Raw genomic sequence first — 25,631 nt, 5'->3', positions numbered from 1 at the left:
TTCATACAAGTTGTTTATGAAATTTTGATTTCTGTTTTACAATTTAAGGCGAAGTGAATATTACTAACAATGATCCCAATGTTTTCGTAAATGAATGTTGTACTTAATGATGGAATAGTCTGCAGAGGTCTCGTAACGGTGAAACGGTCTCTTGTATAATTGCTTATATCAAACCGTCGTTCAATATCGCACTGAATGGATTAAGACTTAATCCATAACTTTATTAAACGCGAAATATAATTCATATATGATAATATCAAGCGTACGTCGAGTAAAGCGAGAATCAGGAAAAATAGTCAAACGTATTATAGCTGCCAATGCAGAAAAGAAATGCTAATTTTAGACTGTTGTAATCTAATAAAGTTGTGGTGGTTGTTAAATTTAAAACTTTGTCAAATACACAATGAAATTATATATCGTAGAATAGACTGCAGAATGGGGAATGCAGCAGTCAAGAAGCATTCGACTCTCGAGCAATTTTGGTCTTGTATCGCGTAACGTATTATTGAAACCAATGTGAAACCAGTACGTTCAATTTAATATAGTGGAGAAAACGTGTTGGCTCGTTCTCACAGGCGCATGTTAAAGCAGTTAGCGCAATACCACGGTGTACGTTGCTACGTTCGTTTACCCCGTTCCCACATGTCGCGATTTGCAGTTCCATCCTGGAACTTGTGTACCGCGGATCGCATGAAAACGGTACCGTTTGCAAAAAGAAGACGTATTAAGTTACGTCACCTGCGACGGTATCGGCACCGAGATTGTCCATCGCAATTAGATGGGCATCGACGTGTCGTGCTATCCGCGGAGTCTACACAGTAGAGTCTGGAACGTAGCGGCGTGCAGCCTTAGCCATTTGATGGTGTGTGAGCGTTAAATGCACGGGAACCTGCTAATGCGTTTCACGGCATGTACAGTGTTTTTCGAAGGTACTGGTTCCCTCGCGCCGATATTAGAGTAGAGTCAGAACCACTTATTGTGGAGGATGTAACACGTGGTGGTACATTGTCGCCCTAAAAAAAAAAAGACAATGGTGTTGCCATGTTGTCGATTAATTGCTCGGTGAATTGAATGTGGATTGAGTACTGCGAAACGCATTTTGCTGTTGGATATTGCGGACGCTTGACGTTCATGCAAGTTGTTTTTGAAACTTTCTTTGCAGTTGTGCCATGAAAGTTGAAGTAAATGTTATTAACAATGACCACAATTTTTTCTTAAATGAAAGTTGTACTTTTGAATGGAACAGTCTGTAGTAGAGTCTAATAAAGTATGATTGTTTTGGAACTGATTTTTTAAGAATTACTCTGTATGCAGTTCATCATGAGGTTACTCTAATGTATAATATATCTAATAATCATGGTTTAGTTACTGACATAAATTTTCTGTAGCTCCAAGTTTCGATTACTTTTTGAGTTCAAAGTTTCAGTGTGAGACTCCAGTTTTGAAATACCAAATTGTGGATTTCTAATATATATTTTTTATACGAGTCTGTTGATTGTTGGTACATATCTTTCCACTGTTCGTTTTGTTAACCGTGCGATTATGTTTATTGTTGAATAGTGTTGCACTGTGTATTAAGCACGATTGATTGTAAATTGTATATTTTTTTCATTATTGTTGTAACTTTGAAGCGTCATGTTTTCGGTAGTGTTGCGAAATGTCAATGCCCAATTTTGTGCTGAAATTGTATCTAAACCATAACAGCCAATGGCTAAATATGGAGATTCATCGTAGCCAAATTAGCTGATGATGTTAGGGTACCTTCTATCCATAATCCACCTAATCCTTCTCCCTAATGTTGCGTATAAAAAATACAGGTGCCCGGTATTTTCTTGTTTTGATGTATTAATTATTATATAATGTGTTAATAATATTTCACATATTAAGTATTTGATATATTAACAAATTAGTGTTGCGATCGATGATGCACCGTTCGTGTTTTTTTTCCGTTTTCTGTAATCGCCTTTTTGTTATTGCTCCCTACCGGTTCAACACAGTATCAGTATGTGCCACTGAAGTATTGCTCGAAAGTAAATTAAATTAAGAAAAATTAGGTGATATTTACTTTTTCAAAATGTCTCTTAATTCTTTTAGGTTGTAATAATCAAATTTTTGAAATCAATGTTGATTCACGATTTTTTATTCTACCATTTTCATGATATTTAGAATCTTGTTTTGAAAACATTTAGTTCTCAATACAGTAAAATGTGAATACTTCAATTTGAATATCTGAAATTCCTTTGACTTTCATTGTTTGATTTTAAAATAAAATATATAATGTATAATAAATTATTAGTATTAATAATTGAACGTAAATGTAAGAAGTAGTTACAAATGCGAGTTAAGAATGAAAAGTTAAATGATTTCTCAATATCTAGATTCATAACGAGTTGTTGAGTTTTTAATTTCAAGGATCTATTCTTCTTGATTTTTGCATTGAAATTGAATATATTGATTGTTTAAATTTGATTGTCCATATCTTGTATATTTGTGTGATACTAATTAGTTTCTTTTCAGCTATTAATCGAATAGAAAGTTTTCTGTTTGTTTAGGTATTCATTTCTTGTGTCAGGGAAAATGTATCAAGGAAACTGAGCCAGTGCTAAGATGAAAGTGTAAATAAATGTAATAACATGATGGAGAATGTGTCAATGGTAAGAAGCTAGAAACATATTTTGAATTGAATCTAAAAATGGAATTCGATTCACATTAACATACATATAATACTATTTAATTCTTTGCGTTTTTGTTTCAGGATAGGCGTTCTAATTAGGGAAGAATTCTGATGGAAATACAAGAAAGAAATTGAAGTACAACTTAAGGAGGAGACAACTACAATAAAATCGTAGGAGGGATTCAATTATGGTATAAATCAAAAAGAAAAGAGGTATATTGTTTAATTGTGTATTATTTTCAGGTATCTATATTGTTTGTGTATTTTTTTTCAGGTGTCTATATTGTTTGTGTATTATTTTCAGGTATTTATATTGTTTGTGTATTATTTTCAGGTGTCTATATTGTTTGTGTATTATTTTCAGGTATCTATATTGTTTGTGTATTATTTTCAGGTGTATAACCAATTGAGTTCCCTTTTCAGCTAGGTATCATCGTGGGATATCAACAGTTAACATGAATATTCAGCCTATACATGTATATATACATGTATACATACACACATTAGAATGCCATGCATGGTTAGGTAGGAGATTTATTGAGCTTTAGAAGCTCAAAGGTTCATGAACAAAATTTAGGAATTAATATAATATTGTATATTTTATGTTGTTCTGCTTCTTGTATAATGCCTTGTTTCTTTCTTTCACAGTTGTACTTGTTATATAATTTTTATCTAATTATATTATTATATTATTTATACTAATATTGTTACCAATTCTATTCATGTTATTACTAATTATATTGTTTTATGTGTAGCGAATTATGTTCCCTTTCCAGCTAGGTATCTTCGAGGGACAGCATCAACACAACGCAATACATATGTAGACACATATTAAAATACCATGGTTAGGTAGGACATTTATTGGGATTTAGAAGCTCAAAGGTTCATGAACATATAGAAATTAATATTTAATTTAAATTGAAACATTTAAAGTTGAATATTTATATTTATGTTAGTAATAGGTATTGATAGTTAGGATACTATTATATAGTATTATATTAGGTACTATTATAGGTAGGGTAATATTCGGCCGGGTAGGTTCGTGCAAAGCAGCTCCTTCTGCAATGCATTTGATTAAAAAATGTGTTCCAGATGGAGATGCTTAATTTTTTAAATTTGTTAATTTGGGATTTAGTCCAAATTTTTGTTTGCATTCCGCTAGGGTGGGCCGATTGCAGAACATGAGGGTGGGCGGGTCTCGTCGCAGCAACCTCCTCGTGGTGAGACCTGGGTCGGAATTTTCCTTGGAATAGGATATTGTTTTCTTCAACATCAATATTCTATACCAAGGATTATGCCGTGCGAATAGCTGCGAAAAATTTAATGTTCTGCAATCGATATTAATTTTTGTTGTAGTTTCTGTTTCAGAGATCGGATTGAAGTTCGTAGAGAATAATCTCATGCCATTCTGTAATAACGTCCTTGAACGTCCATCGCAATTTTAAAGGAGCCTGGTAACAGTTCATAATGAACGTACTTGAGTGCTGTTTATTTATACCCCTACTAGAATCAAGTATTTGAATGCATACAATTACCAATCTTTGAATTATATAGCATTGGGAATCCCGCGTAATTAAATTCGCTATTAATATAAGACAAAATAAAAACACGGAAGTTCGCAGAGAATGTAGCAGAAGGTTAACAGGAAGTACCGAGACGCTTACATAGTTTGTAGTATATTCATCATGGGATTCATTACGGTACCATGTAGACTTCCAACCCACAAACCGCCTAACGCTTAACTCGCAACACATCTCAACGTATGGGAATCCCAACCTTGCATGCCTAAGTAGTTGGGTTGGCTGAAACCCCAACCTTGCATGTCTGAGTGAGTAGTAGTTAATTAGATCCACCATCTGGTTGAATGCAAAAATCTCAATTGGTTTGAAAAATCGCCGATTGGTTGAATGCAGGAAACTCATTTGGTGGAAACCGCAACCTTGCATGCTGTGTGAGTAGTAGTTAGATCCGCCATTTGGTTGAGCGCAGCAATGCGTATAGTCCCACTTGGTTGGAATCCTAAACTTGCATGTCTTAGTAGTTAGATCCGCCATTTGGTTGAGCGCAGCAATGCGTATAGTCCCACTTGGTTGGAACCCCAAAGTTGCATGTCTTAGTAGTTAGATCCGCCATTTGGTTGAGCGCAGCAATGCGTATAGTCCCACTTGGTTGGAACCCCAAAGTTGCATGTCTTAGTAGTTAGATCCGCCATTTGGTCGAGCGCAAAATCTCAATTGGTTTGAATGATCACCGATTGGTCGAAGCGCATAATCTCACTTGGTGGAACCCCAAACCTGCATGTTCTAGTAGTTAGATCCGTCACTTGGTCGAGCGCAAAATCTCAATTGGTTTGAATGATCACCGATTGGTCGAAGCGCATAATCTCACTTGGCGGAATCCCAAACTCGCATGCCCTAGTAGTTGGATCTGCCCAATTGGTCGAACGGAAAATCTCAATTGGGTAGAACGTAGCCTTGCACGCCTACAAACTCTGTAGTTAGAAACCAACGTTCCCATATTAGTTGAGATGTTCATACTAACTGCTTTACCGCTGCTTTTACTAACTCCTCCATAGTAGGAAACTAACACTAAATCACCACATCGCAGGGATTACTAACCAACTAACACGGGGCTTATTAGAAATTGTAGTATCGCTGGCGCAACTAACCTCATAGTAGACTACTAACGGAACGTCGCCGTATCGTGGGTAGAACTAACAGTACTAACAAGCTAACTGGGAATAGCTGTATCACTGGTGTCGCGTCGCGGTCGCGGTCGCGGTAGTGCTCATTCGCTTGCTTTATATTAACGCTTTATACTATCGCTTTATATTAACGCATTCTCATTCGCTTGTTTTATCTTTCACGCTTTATATTAACGCTTTTTCCTTCACTTGCTTTATCTTTCACTTTTTACATCCATGTATTCTCATCCGCTTTCTCGTTCTTTCCTTTAATCTTTTTCTCACTCTCTGTCACGCACTTCCGTTGTCTTCCGCATCTATATCTCTCAATCGCGCAGTCACGTTAACACTGGTGTTTCTGATTTAAAACATGTTGCTCTTGTTTTGTTCATTAATATTTTTTGAACGCGATTAAGCACGACCATGTTATGGTCTATTCCGGTCATTTCTGCCTTCATTTTTTTTTAATACTCCTTATTATCATATAACACGAATATTTACTACTGTATATATTGCTCCTCCTTGTATAATGCATTGTTTCTTTGTTTCAGGCTAGGTATTTATTCACATGAAAACACATATTGAAAGGAAAGGAGGAAACAAATAGGAATATAATTGATCATACACTGAATGTCAATTGATATGTTTCATTTAATTGTATATTTGTTTTAATTGCATATTTCATGTACTTCTGCTACTTGTGTAACGCATTGTTTCTTTGTTTCAGGCTAGGTATTTATTTATATGAACATATATTGAACGAAATGTATGAAAAAAAGGGAGAATATTGTTAATCATACATTGAATTTTAATTGATATATTTGATTTAATTGTATACTTTTAATCGTGTATTTTATTTAATTTTGCTTCTTGTGTGATGCATTGTTTCTGTCTTTCAGGGTTCAACTAATTATATAACTTTTGTCTAATTATATTATTATATTATTTATACTAATATTGTTACCAATTCTATTCATGTTATTACTAATTATATTGTTTTATGTGTAGCGAATTATGTTCCCTTTCCAGCTAGGTATCTTCGAGGGACAGCATCAACACAACGCAATACATATGTAGACACATATTAAAATACCATGGTTAGGTAGGAAATTTATTGGGATTTAGAAGCTCAAAGGTTCATGAACATTTGGAACTTTAAACTTTAAATGTTTCAATTTAAATTTGATTAGTTATTAGATACTATTATAGGTAGGTTAATATTCGGCCGGGTAGGTTTGTACCAAGCAGCTCCTTCTGTAATGCATTTGATTAGCAAACGTGTTCCAGATGGAGATGCTTAATTTTTTAAATTTGTTAATTTGGGTTTTTCGTAATATTTTTGGTTGAATTCCGTTAGGGTGGGCCGATTGAAAAACAAGAGGGTAGGGCGGGTCTCCGATCACAGCAACCTCCTCGTGGTGAGACCTGGGTCGGAATTTTCCTTGTAATAGAATATTGTATTCTACCAGATTAACATTTTATTCTATGTCAAGGATTAAACCGTGCCAATGGCTGTGAACCAATTTACTTAACTCTTCGCACTTGAAGGTGACAATTTTCACCTTCTAGAAATAGATCAAATTTGTTTGAATTGCGATATTCACTGTGTGTTCTATATATCTATCATACGATGAACTCGAACTTAAAAAAGTTGCAAACTAATTAATTTAAAAATCGATCCATTTTCGATTTCGATTTTCAATGTGATCCGAGCTTTTACTTCAACTTGGATGATTTTGAAATTCAAACTGTTCATGTTCCTGTTTCATACGGTTTAATTTCTCATGCTTCTATTCCGATAGAGTGCGCTAGTTCACAAGGTCATTTTTATCAATGTCGGTCTTTCAGAACGTTGGACAGAAGATTGTATTGCATAGTAGGCCTGTTATCAGCAAGAAAAAATGCTACAAGTAATTACAACTCCAGATTAGTAGGTAATCTAATCTGGATCCACATAGAAGGATTACTCTGCCCCTACCATAAACACCTATATTTGTGATCGTTGGTAACGTCGGTCACAACATCGAATTGATGGTAATTTGAAACTTCAGAATACGATTGGTGTACCCTGTAACTGATCTGTGGCGGCAGCTTTCAAAAAAATTCAGTTTCAACATCATCTAATTGTAAGTACCATGAACTACTCGTGTGAATAGTTATTTCTAAAAGGATTGTCTCTAGGGTAGAGCAGTAATGAAATTTTTCTATAATTATTTTCCGTAGGCGTGGCTCTCGAGTAAACTGAAAATCAAGGGGAATGAAGAAATGAATTAACTGTACGGACGATGATGTCATTGCCCCGACAGGTTATGAGCAGTGCGCGGCGAGGATGTCAAGATGGCTGCCACGTACATCTGATCGGAGGTGTGTGCGCTCGCGAAATTTGACGCCAAACCGTGATAAAACGGGCTGTGCATTTCGGGTCCCTGACATGCTGACAGTGCGTAGTTAGTCGGCCCATATCCATGAGGACCACTTTGTACACCATCGATGATAGTTCTTGTCGTCGCGGCCGGCGGCGGCTCGCATTGAACCATGTTCAGCAAAAAGCTACATGTAGACGTCAAAAAGTCAACACTGAAGATTCAGGATGTTAAAAAGGATAGCGCAACTCGGTTCAAGCATCTTAAGATCGTATTAGGTGAGCTGGCCACTTTTCGTTCGCTTCATTGGCTCCTAGGGTCAGATGTTAGAATATTAATACATACGTTCGTAGGCATTAACCGCGAATAACCAGTTTTCAGCTAATGAACACGACGACGGCTAAGAGGGGCGGCAATTTTGTTAGCATTCGCCGCCTACGCGTCAATTCACTGAAGACGTTATTAACGTAATCATAGAATTTCAGAAATCCTATGGAAATTCACATCAATGAATATTTTCCTTTATCATAAAACTCGGCCGTTTTCGCTGTCAGCTGTTGTTGTAACATTAAAGTATTTTTTTCAGAAACATGTTCTGACAAAGTTTATCTAAATTATGCAGTATGTGAACTGGAAATAGGAATTACATTGACACATATTTTAATAGTAATGGATTAGTTAATTATATTATACTGGTAATGTCTTTGTGAGAAATGATTTTTATTTTATAAGAATATTAAATGTTTTGATGAAGGAGGAATATAATTAGCATGTATGTAATTATAATACAATGGTCATAATATTCATAGGTAGCTGGTATCTAATCATTAAACCGCATGACCACAGAAACCAACCCACCATGGCCTCCAGTTATGTCTAATGTTACATTATTATTGTGTGTAGACAGACATGCATGTTTAAATATATAATAATCATTAACTGCTGAACAAATTTTCTAGAGTATTCATGATTCAAAGTCTCAAGTATTTATAAACATTTTAAGAAAGAAAATTAAATATATTCTTTTATTTATTTTTTAATAAAAATATGTTGTTTCTCACTTTTAATATAGAACTCATATTTTTATCTTATTTCATATTTTTGTAATTTCAGAACTATTTGAATTACTATGATTATGTTTAGTTATATTCAGTCCATTTGTGATAAAATATTTTTTCCTTTATGCTTTAGGTTCTTCCAATTAAGTTTTAGTTTGTTAGATTTTTAACAGAAATTTCATTTACATTAGTAAAACCAATGTCTATTATTTAGAAAGAATAGTGACTAACATCAGCCTATAATTTTAGATTGTGAGGGATCAACGGTTAGCATATGATAACAAATCAATGATACTCTGTTATAGAAAATGTGGACACTGATGAAGCAAAGGGGTTTTTCGAGGGCAACTTCAGTCATGTCTATTTTATTCTTTACGATTGTTTTGTCTCGGCTGAAGCAAATCTCCGGCAGAGAGGTAAGATTATTTTTAGACATAAACAGTTTAGATCTTAAAAATGTAAAATTACAACTGCATTGCATATATATGTGGACATGATTGCGATATCTATTTCTATCAGTGCAACCAAATGCAGTTTTATTTATAGAAGTAATGAATGTATTAAAATTAAATATCATTTTTGTAATCCCAGTATTACAATTATTTTACTATTTGCTTGTTTTCTCTCTATTTTGCTGTCAGAACTTTCCTTCCACATTGGTGAGTAAAAGATGAATGAATATATACTTACATGTCCCAGGCATGTTGCAGTTCTATTAATCTAATCGGTATATCCAATCTTATAAGTATATCCTTTAGTACATGTAGCATGTGCTTAGGATATTTATAAACTCATGCTATTTTTATTATTTTTTATCTTTGTTAACATAGTATCAAATAAAAATATCAAATAAATGTATTACACATTTAGTGAAAAGAATGTTTTTTTTTATAGTGCATAAGGCACATAGGGAGGAATTGGAGCAGGTATTACAGCTCTTAGAGAAAGTTTTGACACTTCTCCCTGAGCTTCTTAACAGGAGATGGCAATGCCACAGTTTGGCAAGGATTTTGCAAAAACTTTTACACCCGGGTAATAGTTGGAAACTTCGTAGACAAGCTATAAGGTACATACAACGTTTTGATAAAATGTTTCATTTATCTGATGGTTAAAGAATGTCTAAAAAAAACTGATCCTTTCTTAGATTCTAAATAGATTTCTGTGTTACCTTTTAAATTTATTTTTAGGTATTTTATTCTGTGGTACCAAGCACTTGGTGAAAATGCCCCAGAACATATACATCAAATGTTTGCAAGCTTGGTACCAGGGTTTCCACCCCAACAACCATCCCCTTATAAGTCTGAACGTAAACTGGATGGAAGAAATAAGCATGCAAAAGTAATTGGTTGTGATGATAAGGATAGGAAGGAGTTTTATGATACACAATTGTCGCAGAGTACTTTCCATGACAATAGCTTGAATCAGTGTCCAGTCACTCCAGTTGACAGTGGACCTATTTTACCCCCACAAAGTGGAGAGAAGCCTCTTGATAATGAGACTGTTCGATTTTTAGAAGCATTACTTGAATTTATGGTTACTCAGGTGTGTTTGCTGTTACACAACTAATTAAAGGATAAAATTGTAGTAATACTTATTAGTTGCACTGTTAGAACTTTATTTTTCATTTTGACTATAGGTTGTTAAAATAGAATGGCGGGATAAATCTTCACGACAGCACAAGACTTTCCAATTTTTATTAGAACGTTTTAAAGCCACATACCTTCGTCACATTTGTCCTGAGTTCGACGATAATTTCTCCTTGTACAAACCTAATTTAGAACTGCCTACAATGCGTAAACCAACGAATCAAAGTCAGGATAATTATGTATTGTGTAAAGTTGCATTCATCAAATGGGTTGCTAGTTTTACACACGTTGCTAGAAAAGATGGTCTCTTCGCACATCTTTCACATAGGTATTGCTCTCTAAACTTAAAAAATTGATATTATATTGTGCAGATCGTTTTTCTTACACCATTTATTTTTTGTACATTCGTTTAGCACAACTCCGAACGAAGAAAACGCGGAGTCGGAACTTCGTCGTGTTTCGGTTACACAAAATTCAGCTGATTCAACTTTACTGTCGCCTGAATCAACTGTATCTCAACAAGAGAACCAAAATCAGGAGGATAACACTGTTTCGGCTGTTACCCTCGTCAGGGAAGTTCTTTACGGTAACAGAGACAACGTGAACTTTGTACACGAGTTGTATAGACAAGCATTTCTTTTGGACTTCAATCATGCTGGTGCTATCAGAAAGGCTATAGCTGTTTATAAAGATTGGATTCAAATGAATGTAGGTATATGATTGTCTAATTAAGATTATTTCTTACGTATGACAACAAGGAAGTTAAAATTATATTACATATTTCAATTTTATGCCATTAGGAGCTTCCTCCATTCATGTTAGAACCATTGGATAGTCATAAGGATAGAGATTTAGAAGATACCTCCAAAAAGGATGGAAATGATGTAGATAAAAGTCCATCTGAATCTTATCGTCAAACAAGATTGAGAAACGATTCGTACCTCGGTGCTATACACAGAGAAAATTTGTTTATCAGAGCAGGATTGCAGAATGTACTGCAAGTATTCATTACGCAGGCTTCGAATGTATTTTTCTTGGAGAATTTTGGACCGAATGCATCTCTGACGCTACTCGAAGAGCAGACGGACAGCTGTAAAAGAGTGCTAAACGTATATCGTTACGTTGTTATGCATTCTAGATTAGAACCGGGCACTTGGGAACAATTGCTTAGGTATATAAAATATATCATTGCTTAAAAATTAAATTGGAACTTTTCCGTTACTTATTAGCTAACTTAATACTAGCATTACACGTTACTAATCTAATTGTTAATTCATTAGGGTATTACTACAAATAACGTCACTCGTTTTAAATGAGAAATCATCTCGACGGAAGGTTCAAGACAGTATTGGTGGCAAACTTGCACCCGCCATATTTCAAACGTTAATTGTCACATGGATTAAAGCCAATTTAAACGTTGTTATTTCTACTCAGCTGTGGGATCAGTTTTTAGAGGTATTAACATCTCTGACACAGTGGGAAGAATTAATTCGAGAGTGGGCTGTAAGTTGGATTAAGTATAATTTCAATGTAAATTACGCCAAAGTTAAATCATGTCGAAAAAATATCATTTTCGTTTTAATTCTGTTTCTATAGAAAACATTGGATACTTTAACAAGGGTACTTGCCAGGCACGTGTACAATCTAGATCTAAACGATTTACCATTGGATAGACTGAGTGAGCAAAAAACTAAAAAGCGACGGGGTGTTGGAAGTCGTGCTGCGTCTACCGGAAGTGTCCAACCGCCGCGGAAAGGAAGCGTTGATCAAGAAAGTCATACAGTGTCTAAAGAAAATGTTATCGGTATAAAATACAAATAATTTTCTCTTTAAGTTGTATTAGATGTACCAATGAAGAATTTACTATTTTGTTAATAATATAACAATATATAATTTCAATTTAAAATGTCCTGATCCCCAGAATTCAGCAGAAAATAGTGAACAAGTTGTTGGTACACCTAATAAACTATATTTAACGATGTTAAATGTTGTTTTATATTTTATATAGATCATCCAATGCGAGACATGAGGAAAGTACGACCTCTTCCGCGCAGTGCGAGCGATAATACAATATATAATGCAAAATCTCGCACAAAGCTTCACAGAAATCGTACTCACACTGTGCACAGTGGCATTCCGGGTAAGTATCTAACTTTACGAGTTTTTTCTTTCTTCTCTTTCCTTCTTTCCCTATCTCTCTATCTCTCGGTTTAGTTCTGGTGACTTTTGTAATTTGGTAGTGCCATCTATGTTGCTGATAGCGCGTGCAAATTTATTTATAACTTTGTCTCTTACTTTTTTGCTTGAACGCTGACACCGGTTTAAAAATAACCAGTCGAGTGTCAGCCAGACACTTGTCTCGTCTCATTCTTTTTCTCTCATCCTCTTCATTCGCAACTTCGTTTTCCTTGTGCTTGCTCTCTCCTAGTTTCAGTCAACGAATCGCCAAATGAGAATTAGAGATTTAGATTACTCTCAATCGTTTGTGGCTTATTTGTGTATTAAGTGTGAACAATTTCCACACGTGCAGTACTCCCATTGTCAATAGAGCAAGATATGGCTCGGTTATTATCAAGCGGTTCTACATCATCGTCGGGACACACCAGAAAAATGTTACCCAACAGACGTGCTAAATCCTTGGATAGCATTGTCATGGTGGATAGCGAACCACCGTCGCCTCGTTGCCCATCTCCAACGCCCAGCAGTGGGGTTGACAGCAACAAAGACAGTCCTATACAAATTGAAAACATTGATGGCAGTAGTATTGGTAAGTATATTTGCTGCTACTTGCGCACAATTTAAAAAATTTATTTTTTAACCATAACAGTGTCAGCATTTTCACAATCTCCAAAATATTTCTATGTCCCGATCATAATTCGTTAATGTAATACTAACATCGAATATTTTAATTTACTTGAAAAATAATTTATTTGTATCATGTGCTTCGCTTATATTTCTGCGAATTAATTCTGCCCGCGTAATCAGGCAGTTTGACACATTTATTTTATTTAAGTTTTACAATAAATATACATACATACATATGAAATTATTAATAGCTTTTTGCGTTTGAATTTTATTGTTTTTAACTTCTGAATTAATGGCCTAAGGAAGTGTTTCATACATCACTTTAGACAGACAGATTTTAATTGTGAATCTTTATACTGATTTTGTAAGTACATAATTACTTTGCAGACACTAATGATGCATCAGAAAGAAGATCTGTCATGGCAGGTGGCGGAGTTCGTGGATGGCTACCTGATGTGGCAGTAGTATTATGGAGACGTATGTTGTCAGCATTAGGGGATGTAAATAACATTCAAGATCCCACCCTTCATGGTCAAGTAATGGATTACCTTGTGCAGCTTACGCAAACACTCATAAAAGTCAGAATATATTGTATTATGTGTTATCATGATTATCAAGTTATTATAATTAAATGAATATCACTTTTTTCATACCAAAACAGATTCGTCTAAACCAAGGTGTATCTGGAGACAATCAAGCAACTCCTCCAGCTCCAGAACTCATACCGCCATTAACAGTCATTGCCCCTTGGTGTTTTAAGGTTGCTATTATTCATATGCTTGTTATGGATACATAAAATCCACAATACTAATTCAAGAAATTATACGTTTTCAGGCGATACAACTTCCTAATCAATATGAAGTTGGTAAACTAGCAGCATATCGTTTGATTTGTCTTTTAACGGTTCAGCCGCAGGATATTAGTTTACCGAAACAACATTTAACTCTATTTTATCGTGCGGTTCACAACGGTATCGTTAGTAACGACAGTAAAGTATTACATGTTCTTGTTAAATATACTGGACCAAGATTGTTCAGTTTGAATCTTCCTGGCTCCAGTCTACTGATCTTGGACTATATTCACGCTGCTAATATGATATTAAGCAGTCAAGACATTGGGGTACTGTAAAAGTCACGTAATTATTTTATAGCGACATGTGATCATAGAAATATAAACAATGAATGGTTACAGGCACCGAGGACAGAGGCTGTTTCAATGATTGGATCGTTATTATCATTGCCTGCTACCACAGTAAAATTACCTGTACTGCAACCTACTGCAACAGATATTGCAACCATGACGTGTCCAGACGCAAAAGTAATTGGACATAGTGTCCTATATCTGTGCATACATTGTATGTATTACATAAATTGTTTTATTTTAGGAACATATAATTACGATACTCTTAAGAAGCTGTAGACGTGAACCAACTGGTATTGCGAGATGCGTGGCGCTTTCAAGTATCGCTATGTTCGTTTATAAAGAACTATGCTACAGAAATCAACACCCGAGGATCCCAGAATCCGTTACGGTTCTTCTTCTAGCACTGAGAGTAAGTTTTTTAAGTTTTCTGTCGACAATAGTTGCAAATAAAAAATGAATTTCGTGTGATCAATATTATTATTATTCTTTTTTTTTTAATTTAGAGGAATCTGCATGTTATATATTTTAGATTAGAGCATATTGGTTTGCACCTGGGTTGTAGTTTTTAGTAAAATAGTGCGCACTATGTAGTGCTTTAATACAATTTTTAGTTGCAATCTCTTAGGTGGATATATCTAACAATATTTGAGCTAAGTGTAGTAAATGTCATAGTAGTAGTGAAAAATTCAGTATCTCTTCCACTGAGTCTGATTGACAGCGGATGCAAGGAACAGAGCGTCGCAGGGCTGGTTTCTGTTTCCCCTTAATGGATCAGGTAGTTTTTCTTGGATTAACCAACCTCTGTCGACTCCTTTATTATGTGTTGTTACAGTATTTACCTGTCGACTGATGTCTACGTGTCTTCTTTAAGGATGTTGTCAACATTGCATGGTTTTTTTTTGCACGGTCATGTGTCTGTATAACGTCCAGCGACATTTAAATGTTTGATTTTATTTACCTTTTATATATTATTAGTGATTAACGTACTTCCTATTTAATACTAATTTACATAGAGTCAACGAAAATACGTTGATTTTACAGAAATATGCCCTAATTAAAAATGATATTCTTTATTGTTTAGGCCAGTCATGCTACCGTTGCCCAAGTAGCATGTGACTCTCTACTGTTGCTATGTGATAAAGCGGATATCCTCTTGGAATTGTACCCAAATGTGCCATCGAAAATAATTCAGGTAAATGTTATTAAAGCTTTCCAAGATATCAAACTCTTATACATATAATCTTGTATTTTCGTTTTAGATTTTGTCAGAAACGCTTGGATATATGAGTACACGAGATAGACGCGGCCAATTGATAATATCGATGTTATTTTGCTTGGGTGAATGGGCTATGCATCTAGGTCCGAATGTCTTATTACGTGTATTTCAAGGAAAACCACTATTAATGACACTGTTCACTGTTAGTACTTTACACAGATTTATACACACGAATAAAATTTCTGTGTTCCCTTATGTAAATGATTTGGAATGTTGCATATGTAGGTTTTGGATAACATAGTGCAAGACAAAGGTAGTAAAGGTTTGTCACAGTCAAGCAAAAGTCATGAAGATGAGGACAACGACTTTGATCCTGATATTACTTTGGACAATTTGGCTGACGAGACTAGCATAAAATCACCTCGTAGAGGCAATATTCAGTCTGTTCAGTTGGCCGCAAAAATGGTAAAAATCTCGTAAATACGTTTTCATCTGAAACGCAAACACTCATAAAACGGTCAGTTTTATATTAAAATTAAAATGGTGTGTAGGTAATGATGCATTTAATTAATCACTTGGGACACTTTCCGATGGGTATTGGAGCAGCTCGCTTATCTTCGTTAGTCGTCGAATTGGATGATGTACCAGGAATTGATGGAGATGAACTATCATCTGCAATCTTTCATGCACCAAACATGCAACTGTTAATGTTATCGAACTCCGTGATAATGTCACTTGTTGAATTGGCTGCGTTGGACGCACCCGGTGGCGGTGTCACTGCTGGATTAACGACAGCTCCGTCGTTGGTTCGAGTTTTGTTGAGGGATTTGGCAGGAAAAGCATCATGGGACAGTTCTATCTTGTACAGTCAGCCATCTATTGACGATGATATTCCAATAGCATTTACAAAACACGGTAATGGAAATGTTCAGTGATAATTGAATTGTTAATTATTTATTACATTTCAGCTTATGTGTACATGATTTCAGTTGAATGGAAAGCAAAATCACATGGCGAAGAATTATGTAGCGTTACGACGCCTCAAACGTGTACACCTCGACACACGGTGCGACACCGTGAACCTCATGTATTACCTACATTCGCAAATGGTGCCAGTGATATGGATAACTTAGATGATGTAAGCCTTAATATATTAAAAATAGTTCATCGGTTAAGATGATAATAGTCATAATATTATATTAAGATTTTTTACCTCATAATTAACGTAATATATATATGTCTAGCTCTTACAGTACATAGGGTACACAAGCCCAGAAGTATTAACCAATCCAGAAATAGCACTTAATGCACCAGCAAATCCTCCTCAGGGTTACTACCTCGAAAGTGAAACTATAGCAACCATTCTCAGTCAAAGGAATGCAGAACAGGAGCATATCAACAATTGGAATCAGCATATTAGGTAAATTTTTACTGAGTAAAACCTTCGCCATTTTTCATTCTATTCGTTACTATTTTACGTTATTACTATTTTAGCATGTGTGCATCAGCAATAAGTCCGCCTTGTTGTCGTCCACCTCCAGCACCGTTTCATCACTGCCGCCTTCTTTTTTCGCATTTGGGTCTATCTGGTTGGGAACAACGTAGAAAATTGCATTTACTCTCGAAGAACGAGAAGCTATTACGTGAATTGCGAAATCTCGATAGTCAACGGTCTAGGGAAACGCATAAAATAGCGGTAATCTATGTCAGTCAAGGGCAGGAGGATAAAAACTCCATATTAAGCAATGTCACTGCAAGCAAAGAATACGAGAGCTTCATTGCAAGATTGGCCTGGGAGATCGAACTTGAATCCCATACAGGCTTTCTCGGTGGTCTTGTGCCTGGAAAAGCGTCTGGTGTCACAGCACCATATTTTGCTACATCTTTCACTGAAATTCTTTTTCACGTTGCAACGAGAATGCCTTCGGATAGTCATGAAAGTTTACTGCAAAAGGTAAGAATTATCGAATCAATGAATCTATTCTAAAGCAACTCTATTTAGCACGTCTGGGAAATAAATTGTTTTAGACCCGCCATCTTGGAAACGATGAAATTCATATAGTTTGGTCTGAGCACTGGAGGGACTACCGCAGGGACATCATACCAACTGAATTTTGTGATGTTTTAATAGTTATTTATCCGTTACACAATAAATTGTACAGAATTCAGATCTCTCGGAAGCCAGAAATTCCATTTTTCGGGCCGCTGTTCGACGAGTGTATTGTAGAGGATAAAGTTCTGCCTGGATTAGTGCGGACAACAGCTCTGGCGGCTAGCAGAGCGAAGCGATCTACGCTTACGTTGTATCAGCATTAGTAAGTACACTATTTGTACTATAAATAATCGAACACTTTATTAATAAAACTGTTAAACATTGTAGTTACGAAGAGAGAGCAAGATCCATCGACACCGTTATGAGAAATCATAAAGAAGCTACCACATTCGAAGAATTCACAGCCAACGTTTATTCCCCGGTACAACCGCCGAGCCCGTTCAGTGGGGCTTCCTCTGTATCTGGTTAGTTCGTATATGTTAGTATAAGAAGAAAAATCATAAGATATTTTATACACGTTTCATAGAGATATTTCAATTTAAATTAGCGGCATATAGCTGCGTGTAGATCGTGTTTATTTGCAGTTTAATTCAATGCACAATTTTCACTATTCATAGCAATCCCGAGTCATAGACTTATTTCGAGAATGTCCGATAGAAGCTGAACAGCTTTTACAGCTGAACAGTGAAAACACCCCCATTTCCAATAGTTTCTGCATGAGGCGTCGATTGTTTATTATTATTATTATCAATATCACACTGTCAGGATCTACAACAAGCGTGCAATCCACAGCATCGTCAAACCTCGCAGCAGCGCTTATAGATTCGCATCAGGGTCGATCCGGACTGCGAAGTTCATCAGCGGCGAGCAGTGATAACCGCGCGAATAGAGGTGACTAATTCAGTCCACTAACCCCCACCCACCTTGTAACACCATCCGACAAGGTAGTATTATAATTTATTTATTTTTTTTTTCTTTGCTGTTTACGTTCTGTCTATAACAAAGTGTATCCTTGTTTATTTTCTCGTATACTCTTTTTTTTTCTATAGACTACCTAGTAGTGATACTATATGTTATAATATGTTAGTACTTCTACATGGCAGACTTTTACACTATTCTTGAATTTTATTCTACAGAAACTCTAAGCTGGTTCGTTATCAGAACACACCTCTGTCTCTGTTCAAATGACGTTGTTACACAATTATTTAATTATTGAAGTCTGAAATAATTGAAATTCACAAATGTACTCAGCGTTTGGTCAGACATATATACATATATATATATATATATCTTCGAAAACAAGATCGGAGAAAATTATATTACAACCGTTCATTTTTTTCATATCCACATGTTCTTTAATTATATTTTTGTTAACAGTCTTACACAATCTATTCAGAGGTAAAATTCCCTTTCTATGTGCATATTAGACATAATAGATTATACAGTTTCCTTCTATTTCATATCACATTACATATGCCACTTCTGTTCGTGTTGCTTCATAGATAGTCAGTACAGTGTTGTGTGTACATAGAATGTTCTAGAAGTGTGTTAGTAGCTGAAAATTGAATTGTGAATACTTCTTTCGTGAATCAATAATTCTTTGACTATATTGACTGTATGGCATTATACACTGAGATTTGCTTTTTGCAAAGTGTAAATGAATGTTCTTTTTTTTTTACAAAAACACCTGTTTATCTCATTCACAATTTGAGGAATCAATATGTAAATATTTCACATCAAGTTTTATTACAGCAAGTATCTAAACACTACTGCAGTATTTCTTTCTTCGTAGCTTGCTTTTTTTACTTAAAAAGAAAAAAAAGAATAAAATAATCGCCACTATTTCTTCAAAATTCATTTCATGTAGTATATTTTTTGTCATAATTAATTCAGTATGCATACATAGCATAGACCATTTTTTATGAACATTATTCTTTTCAGCAAATTGCATGCTTATTTTTACTACTTATACTTTTATATGTTAATTGAATTGCACTTTTGGCTACACGTGTAATCGTTTAGTGTGCCTTGGTTCAAATTGGAAAATCCAATGCAGACTGAAGGTATGATCTCTCCTGTTTTGCTTTCAGTGTCTGATGGAAGTAGAGTATGGTTCAGCAATGATACTCCAGAGAGCACAGCTCTTCATGGAATTTCACCTAGACCTATAAAAAAGATGTCGTTTAAAACTGGGCAGAAGCAGAGGGCAAGCACTCAACCCACACCTCCTGACAGTCCAAGATATAAATAAGAAATTTTATATCAATATCATAAAAAAAAGAAACACTTTTTGCACAAGAGGGGTTGTTCGAGGAGGATACATCCTGGAAATTGTAATTTAAGAGAATTCTTTAAAATGCTAATTAATACAATGCGTTACAATAATACATATACGTGAAAGGTGAACCCACTATTCTCTACGTTTGAAGATGGTAAAGTACGTTAGAGTAAAAAAAAAAAAATGACGGGTTAATGTGTTGCCCGGCATTTCGGATATTGTCTTTATAGTGGGGTCATCCGAATATATCTGATTAGTCTTAGCGTTTTCTGTTTTCCGTCCTTAGGTTTAATTTTTATATTAAATGTACAGATCGTTGTTTATTTGTTGCAACGTGAATAATTAATTTATTGGAACATAAAACATATGAGAGGATTTAACGGACATAGATGATACAATAGCGGAACTATATTTGTTATATATACATTTATTAGTGTCGTCACGACAGCTATTTTTCATTGTACAGTACATTCTTAAGATCAGTTTACCCTTATACTTGAAACTAGGTAAGCTTAAATAATTCTATCGACTAAAAAAGCTTCTATCTTAATTTATATTGAAGATAACGAGCTCCTCGATGTTACACACATGCCTTCGTAAGGGATAACTTTTTAATTTCCTGTAATTGTAATGGGTGATAAGAGAACATAATTATCAATGTAATCACAGAATGCGTCTATGAGAGTGTTGATAAGAATCAAATGTTATTTTTTAACGTCAACGTGTTTTACATGTCAGCGTGTCATGTGTCTTTTAACACTGTACTAAGTTGTACTTCAACGTTGCGTTCCGCATCAACACGATTTCTTTGAATCGTTATCGGACAGCTACATTCCATGTTCAACTATCATTTTCTACACTTCGTTCATTCATTATCCGTTGCGAAGAATTTTCGTTTTCTCTTTTTTTTTTTAACATTTCTTTCGAAGAAGTCGAAGCATTCCATTGTATGTTTTCTATTTGATTTCGACGGGTGGAAATCCTTGTTAGAAGTTACGTGTTACCAGGATAAACAGTGTCTTAGTTCCATGTACATTGTGTAGTGGAAGAGATCAAATTAGGGAACAGTTTTGTTGTCATACCAAAGTTGCAGGTACTTGGTGCTTTACGATACTCGAGATATAGAAGTATTTTAAATAATGTGTCAAAATATGTTATTTACTAGGAACGATGAACCTAAAAAGGAAACAGGCTATTAAAAAGGGAAAGCAAAATCGAGGAAAGCTTTGAAAGTAAAAGGGGAAGGAGTAAACAATCTTGGCTTTGGAGAAAGATTTATCTTAATACAGACAATGATAATAATCAAAGTAATAAATATGTAATTGGTCGCTGTTGATATGAACAATTTTAGGGGAAATGGTATATTGTGGTGAATATATTGATATTCGAGTTGAAATTGTAATAGATAGAAAGAAAAGGAAGGAAAGGGCACGGTATTCGGGTTTTTTTTTGAGGATTATCAAAAGATCGCATTCAAAAATGTAGGTATTAGCAACGAAAATGTAGGTAAATAATTACCGATGCGCAGACCATGGCCAAAGCAGCATTATTTTTTCACTAATTTATAACGAAGTAGTGATTGAGAAGAGCCATGTATATGTATTGTACATAAATTGTTACGCACGCGATTGACCTCGAGGTCATTAACGAAAATTATTCTTCGTGGAATATTGTACCGCTACGTTAATTGAAACAAGAAAAATAAGAAAAGATTATTGGTCTAGATGTACGTATATTCGATATATACATATAAACGAAGATGAAAAAGGAACTTATTACAGTCTTACATAAGGATGCTTCTACGAATCGTATCTAAACAGTGTACTTAATTAACTATCTTCATTAGTACCATTATAATAACTACTTGCTATTATTTATGTTACAAATATACAAATTGCTGTTAACATTATTAGCATAGCGCTCAACTATTTTTCTTACTGGACGTTAGACACGTAATTGCTCGGAACGGAACTCGTGTAGTCGAACGAATCCTCTGTCAAACATGTCGCATTAACTTAAATTATCGATTTTGTTCCCATTTTCAACATTAACCGATATTCATTATTCGTGGTAATGCGTAAAGGTGTGATCATTATTTTCAACGATCCAAAATAGAAGAGATGTACAAAGGACATTAGTTCACAATTCTTTTTCTGTGTAATTCAGCGTTAATGTATGGAATTGTGAAGTTAATCATGTTACCGTCAAATATCTCTGTAATTAGATATAACTAAAAATTTTAGGTCTAATAGGCAAGACAGCACCTTTAAAGTAACTTTTGAAATCGGATCGTTTGTGTAGTCATTAGTTGTTTGGAGATATATAACTGTAACATATTTAACTTTGTGCCATGCATATATGCATATAAATATATATACTACTTGTTATGCATCTAACAATTATATGCATAACAATGCATATGGATCAAATTTGATCATACAGAAATTTCTATTCGTATAAACACTTAATGCGTTTCAATTGTTTAAATTCTTTAGCCCGATGGGAACAGTGGAATTAGAGTTTCGTAGTGTCACAGGCGGCTCTCTTAAACTAACTAGAAGACTTTCTAATATTTCTAACCAAAATTTCTGCTGTAAAATCTGTACCATTGAATCCAGACTCTGTGACGAAACATTTGCAGAATTTACAGCATCATAGGGCAGAGTAGGAATCGACTAGAAAAACGTATTTGGACGCGTTAGATCTTTGTAGAGAGTGGTGTTCGGAATTGATCCAAAAGACACGTTGCTCTTCTGTAACTGGAATTCGTTGCCCAAAGATTTCTCTGATATCGTATTAATTGTACACATTTCTGCAATGGAATGTACATTTTATTGCACAATAAAATTGTGATGAACTAATCGTGAGAATTTCACGGGATTGTTTTCTAAATTTTTCATTTAAATCTGCGTTTAGTTTGTAGAACTTCAGTGTAGAGGTCACTGCAATGAATCATCCTTAAAAATGGCTTCCTTAAGTGTCGAAGTTGCTTGTAAATTACGAATTAATTGAAAAGAGTAGTTACATGTAACTAAATATTTGCTTTGCCCTTTTTTTAATGTAGAGCACCTCCACACGCAACAGTTCGTCATTTCCCTCCTGTTTTCACGAATGTAATCATAATTGGTTACGTTTCGTAGTAAAGCGTGGAAGTCTAACAAGACAGTCGCGGAGCTGTCAAAAGGTTTCTTATGTAGACATTTATTGGGTTAACTTGATTAGTTAGTATAAACGTGGATGAATGTCTGAGAGCGATATTTACGACTCGGCCGACGAATACACCAGTCTGATGGACATTCACGTAGCAGAATCTCGTTCGGATGACCTAGGCTTGGTCACAAGTCGAAAAAGGCGTTCACGGATTAGTAATGAAGAGGTAAACCAATGATACCTTCTACTCTTTGTCTGAAATATTCCATTATCCATACGCAACACGAATCTCTCGCTATTTCTACAAGAGTAGAAAGTAAGAAAAGTTCATATAACTATATAAATTAGCAGTAACATTGAAGTAAATATTTACCTACATTGTAAATTTATTATTTTTAGCCTTTATCACTTTTGGACTTGATATAACGATAATGTAAATGATTTGTAGATTGAAAATGGTGTACCTGAAGTGCATATTCAGTCACCAGGTACGTCAAATAATGCAGGTCCAGGTAGGAGAGGTCCAACAGGCAGTGGCAGTCAGACTAGGGCTAGGAGTTACAGAGATGAAGAAGAAGAGGAATTAAAATATGGGGCAGCACACGTCATTAAATTATTTGTGCCTGTATCACTTTGTATGTTAGTTGTAGTTGCAACAATTAGTTCTATACATTTCTATACAACCAAAGGGATATACCTGTAAGTTTTTCTTTATATGCATAAAACTGTACGCAATATATAGGCTTCTATGTAGAGATATTGTTAAATACAATATAATTTTTTTTTTCAGTTTATATACTCCGTTCCATGAAGACAGCGCAGATACAAGTACCAAAGCTTGGCAAGCAGTTGCCAATGCCTTAATATTAATAAGTGTTATTGCTTTCATGACTATGACGTTTATAGTCTTATATAAATATAAATTTTATACAGTAATTCGGGCATGGCTGATTATAAGTTCTTTACTATTGTTATCTATGTTTTCTATTCTCTACTGCGAGTGAGTATATTTATATATATATTATCAATATTTACTTGCCATATTAATTAAAGATGATATTTCTTTCAGACAAATATTAAAAGCTTACAACATTCCAATAGATCTATTCACATTAGGTATAATTTCATGGAACTTTGGAGTTGTTGGAATGATATGCATACATTGGCAGGGTCCCTTACAGTTGCAGCAAGCATACCTTATTTTCATCTCTGCGCTAATGGCTCTTGTTTTCATCAAGTATCTGCCAGAGTGGACGGCGTGGGTGGTCTTAGGTGCTATTAGTATTTGGGGTAAGATGAATACGAAGTGATACTATATATTACTACATAAATGGGATCATTATAATTGAAACATAATCTATCGTCGATATCAACAGATTTAATAGCAGTATTACCACCGAAAGGACCTTTAAGGATATTAGTAGAAACTGCTCAAGAACGCAATGAATCCATATTCGCTGCCTTGATTTATTCATCGACTGTGATGTACACTACGTCAACGACTTACACGGGTTTCGTACATACGACAACAATGACCAGCAGCGATTCCGTTGCTGGCGGTACAGCGAATCCAGTGAACAATCAAACGGAAAATCAAAACGCTCCTGCAACGAGGGATGCTGAGGAAGGCGGGTTTACTCCTGAGTGGATAGAAACCCACGGTATTAGATAAGAGTAAGTGTCATCTTGTCAGTAATTAAAATAACTAACACACAGCTTCGCTTTTAGGCGACAGAGGTGCGAGGAGAGCACAGGAAGTCCTTGAAAATTCTTCGTCGATGACCGAAAGTTCAAGGCAACAAGATAATCGAGTAGTACAAGATGTGCAAGGATACGTAGCTCCAATTACAGAAGAAGAACGGGGGTTAAAGCTGGGTCTTGGAGATTTTATATTCTACAGCGTCTTGGTTGGAAAGGCATCCAGTTATGGCGACTGGAATACTACTTTGGCTTGTTTCATTGCCATTTTAATTGTATGTATTTATTCGTAGCATTTTTATAGACGGACATAATAGTTGTACACACCACCACTGCCATAGAAAAAGTACCCAATTTTAGTTGTACAAGATGAATCATCTACAGTTAAAGTCAAAACACTTTTTCTGTTGTTTTTAATTATAGATGGTTCATCTTGTGTATCGAAATAAGAACTATTTTATCCGTATTATTAACATCTTCTACTTTTAGGGACTCTGTTTAACAATTCTCCTGTTGGCTGTATTCAAGAAGGCGTTACCAGCCTTGCCGATCTCCATTACTTTTGGTTTAACGTTTTACTTCGCTACCAAGGTAATCGTCGCGCCATTTGCGGATAGCTTAGCCAGTGAGCAAGTATTCATTTAACAATAGGTATGATACTCATAACATCTTATTTAGTATAATTTATTACAAAGCGTAGCGTTATTCACATTTTCATCGTGTCTGACTCTCGCATCTCGTTCAAACTCCTCATTCGTATTTTAACTTTATTCGAATTTGTATCTTGCAAAAAACAAATGCTCAAGACGAAAAGTTTACATTTGTAAAACGAATGAGAAAAATTAATAAATAACACTTATATTTATCTGATACATAGAATAACTTTGGATGTCCTAGATAACGTTTAGTTTTTAATGTGAACAT

General features: G+C 35.1%; 2 protein-coding genes across 13 annotated transcripts; both read left to right on the top strand.

The window, feature by feature from the left end:
• The first annotated feature begins 7,220 nt into the window (after nucleotides 1-7,220).
• On the top strand, nucleotides 7,221-22,729 carry LOC116423829 (putative Rho GTPase-activating protein CG5521). Of its 12 annotated transcripts, none has more exons than XM_076370227.1 (31): nucleotides 7,221-7,483; nucleotides 7,581-7,998; nucleotides 9,084-9,194; nucleotides 9,420-9,437; nucleotides 9,673-9,844; nucleotides 9,966-10,320; nucleotides 10,415-10,692; nucleotides 10,778-11,072; nucleotides 11,165-11,535; nucleotides 11,645-11,867; nucleotides 11,961-12,168; nucleotides 12,373-12,504; nucleotides 12,895-13,131; nucleotides 13,557-13,747; nucleotides 13,831-13,929; nucleotides 14,004-14,288; nucleotides 14,361-14,486; nucleotides 14,554-14,721; nucleotides 15,031-15,087; nucleotides 15,394-15,504; nucleotides 15,572-15,730; nucleotides 15,814-15,993; nucleotides 16,080-16,443; nucleotides 16,518-16,666; nucleotides 16,773-16,948; nucleotides 17,023-17,482; nucleotides 17,557-17,843; nucleotides 17,909-18,045; nucleotides 18,374-18,472; nucleotides 18,959-18,979; nucleotides 19,672-22,729. In XM_076370227.1, exons 2-31 carry the CDS (start codon nucleotides 7,893-7,895, stop codon nucleotides 19,830-19,832), a joined length of 5,736 nt encoding a protein of 1,911 aa, XP_076226342.1. In that variant the 5' UTR covers nucleotides 7,221-7,483; nucleotides 7,581-7,892; the 3' UTR covers nucleotides 19,833-22,729. The 12 variants fall into 12 exon arrangements, with proteins under 12 accessions (XP_076226342.1, XP_076226349.1, XP_076226338.1 ...); XM_076370223.1 differs by having other exon boundaries at nucleotides 7,222-7,483; nucleotides 18,347-18,472; XM_076370234.1 differs by lacking the exon at nucleotides 12,895-13,131 and having other exon boundaries at nucleotides 18,347-18,472.
• An 80-nt stretch (nucleotides 22,730-22,809) lies between these two features.
• On the top strand, nucleotides 22,810-25,577 carry Psn (presenilin). The gene is made up of 7 exons (XM_031969438.2): nucleotides 22,810-23,235; nucleotides 23,458-23,708; nucleotides 23,800-24,009; nucleotides 24,079-24,299; nucleotides 24,386-24,670; nucleotides 24,738-24,982; nucleotides 25,197-25,577. The coding sequence occupies exons 1-7, from the start codon at nucleotides 23,101-23,103 to the stop codon at nucleotides 25,350-25,352; spliced, it is 1,503 nt and encodes a 500-aa protein (XP_031825298.1). The 5' UTR covers nucleotides 22,810-23,100; the 3' UTR covers nucleotides 25,353-25,577.
• The last annotated feature ends 54 nt before the right edge of the window (nucleotides 25,578-25,631 follow it).

Source organism: Nomia melanderi, chromosome 8 (assembly GCF_051020985.1).
Source record: "Nomia melanderi isolate GNS246 chromosome 8, iyNomMela1, whole genome shotgun sequence".
Classification (NCBI taxonomy): domain Eukaryota; kingdom Metazoa; phylum Arthropoda; class Insecta; order Hymenoptera; family Halictidae; genus Nomia; species Nomia melanderi.
Note: the sequence above shows the minus strand (reverse complement) of the source record. Positions and strands in the feature narration are given on the sequence as shown.

What these genes read in the sequence shown, in the direction of transcription:
- LOC116423829 (XM_076370223.1), top strand. Translation starts at nt 7,893, where the DNA reads ATGTTCAGCAAAAAGCTACATGTAGACGTCAAAAAGTCAACACTGAAG. An exon ending in AATTAATTCGAGAGTGGGCT is followed by an intron (nt 11,868 to 11,960) that starts GTAAGTTGGATT and finishes CTGTTTCTATAG; the next exon opens with AAAACATTGGATACTTTAAC. An exon ending in TATTAATGACACTGTTCACT is followed by an intron (nt 15,731 to 15,813) that starts GTTAGTACTTTA and finishes TTGCATATGTAG; the next exon opens with GTTTTGGATAACATAGTGCA.
- Psn (XM_031969438.2), top strand. Translation starts at nt 23,101, where the DNA reads ATGTCTGAGAGCGATATTTACGACTCGGCCGACGAATACACCAGTCTG. An exon ending in ACAACCAAAGGGATATACCT is followed by an intron (nt 23,709 to 23,799) that starts GTAAGTTTTTCT and finishes TTTTTTTTTCAG; the next exon opens with TTTATATACTCCGTTCCATG. An exon ending in TGAGTGGATAGAAACCCACG is followed by an intron (nt 24,671 to 24,737) that starts GTATTAGATAAG and finishes CTTCGCTTTTAG; the next exon opens with GCGACAGAGGTGCGAGGAGA.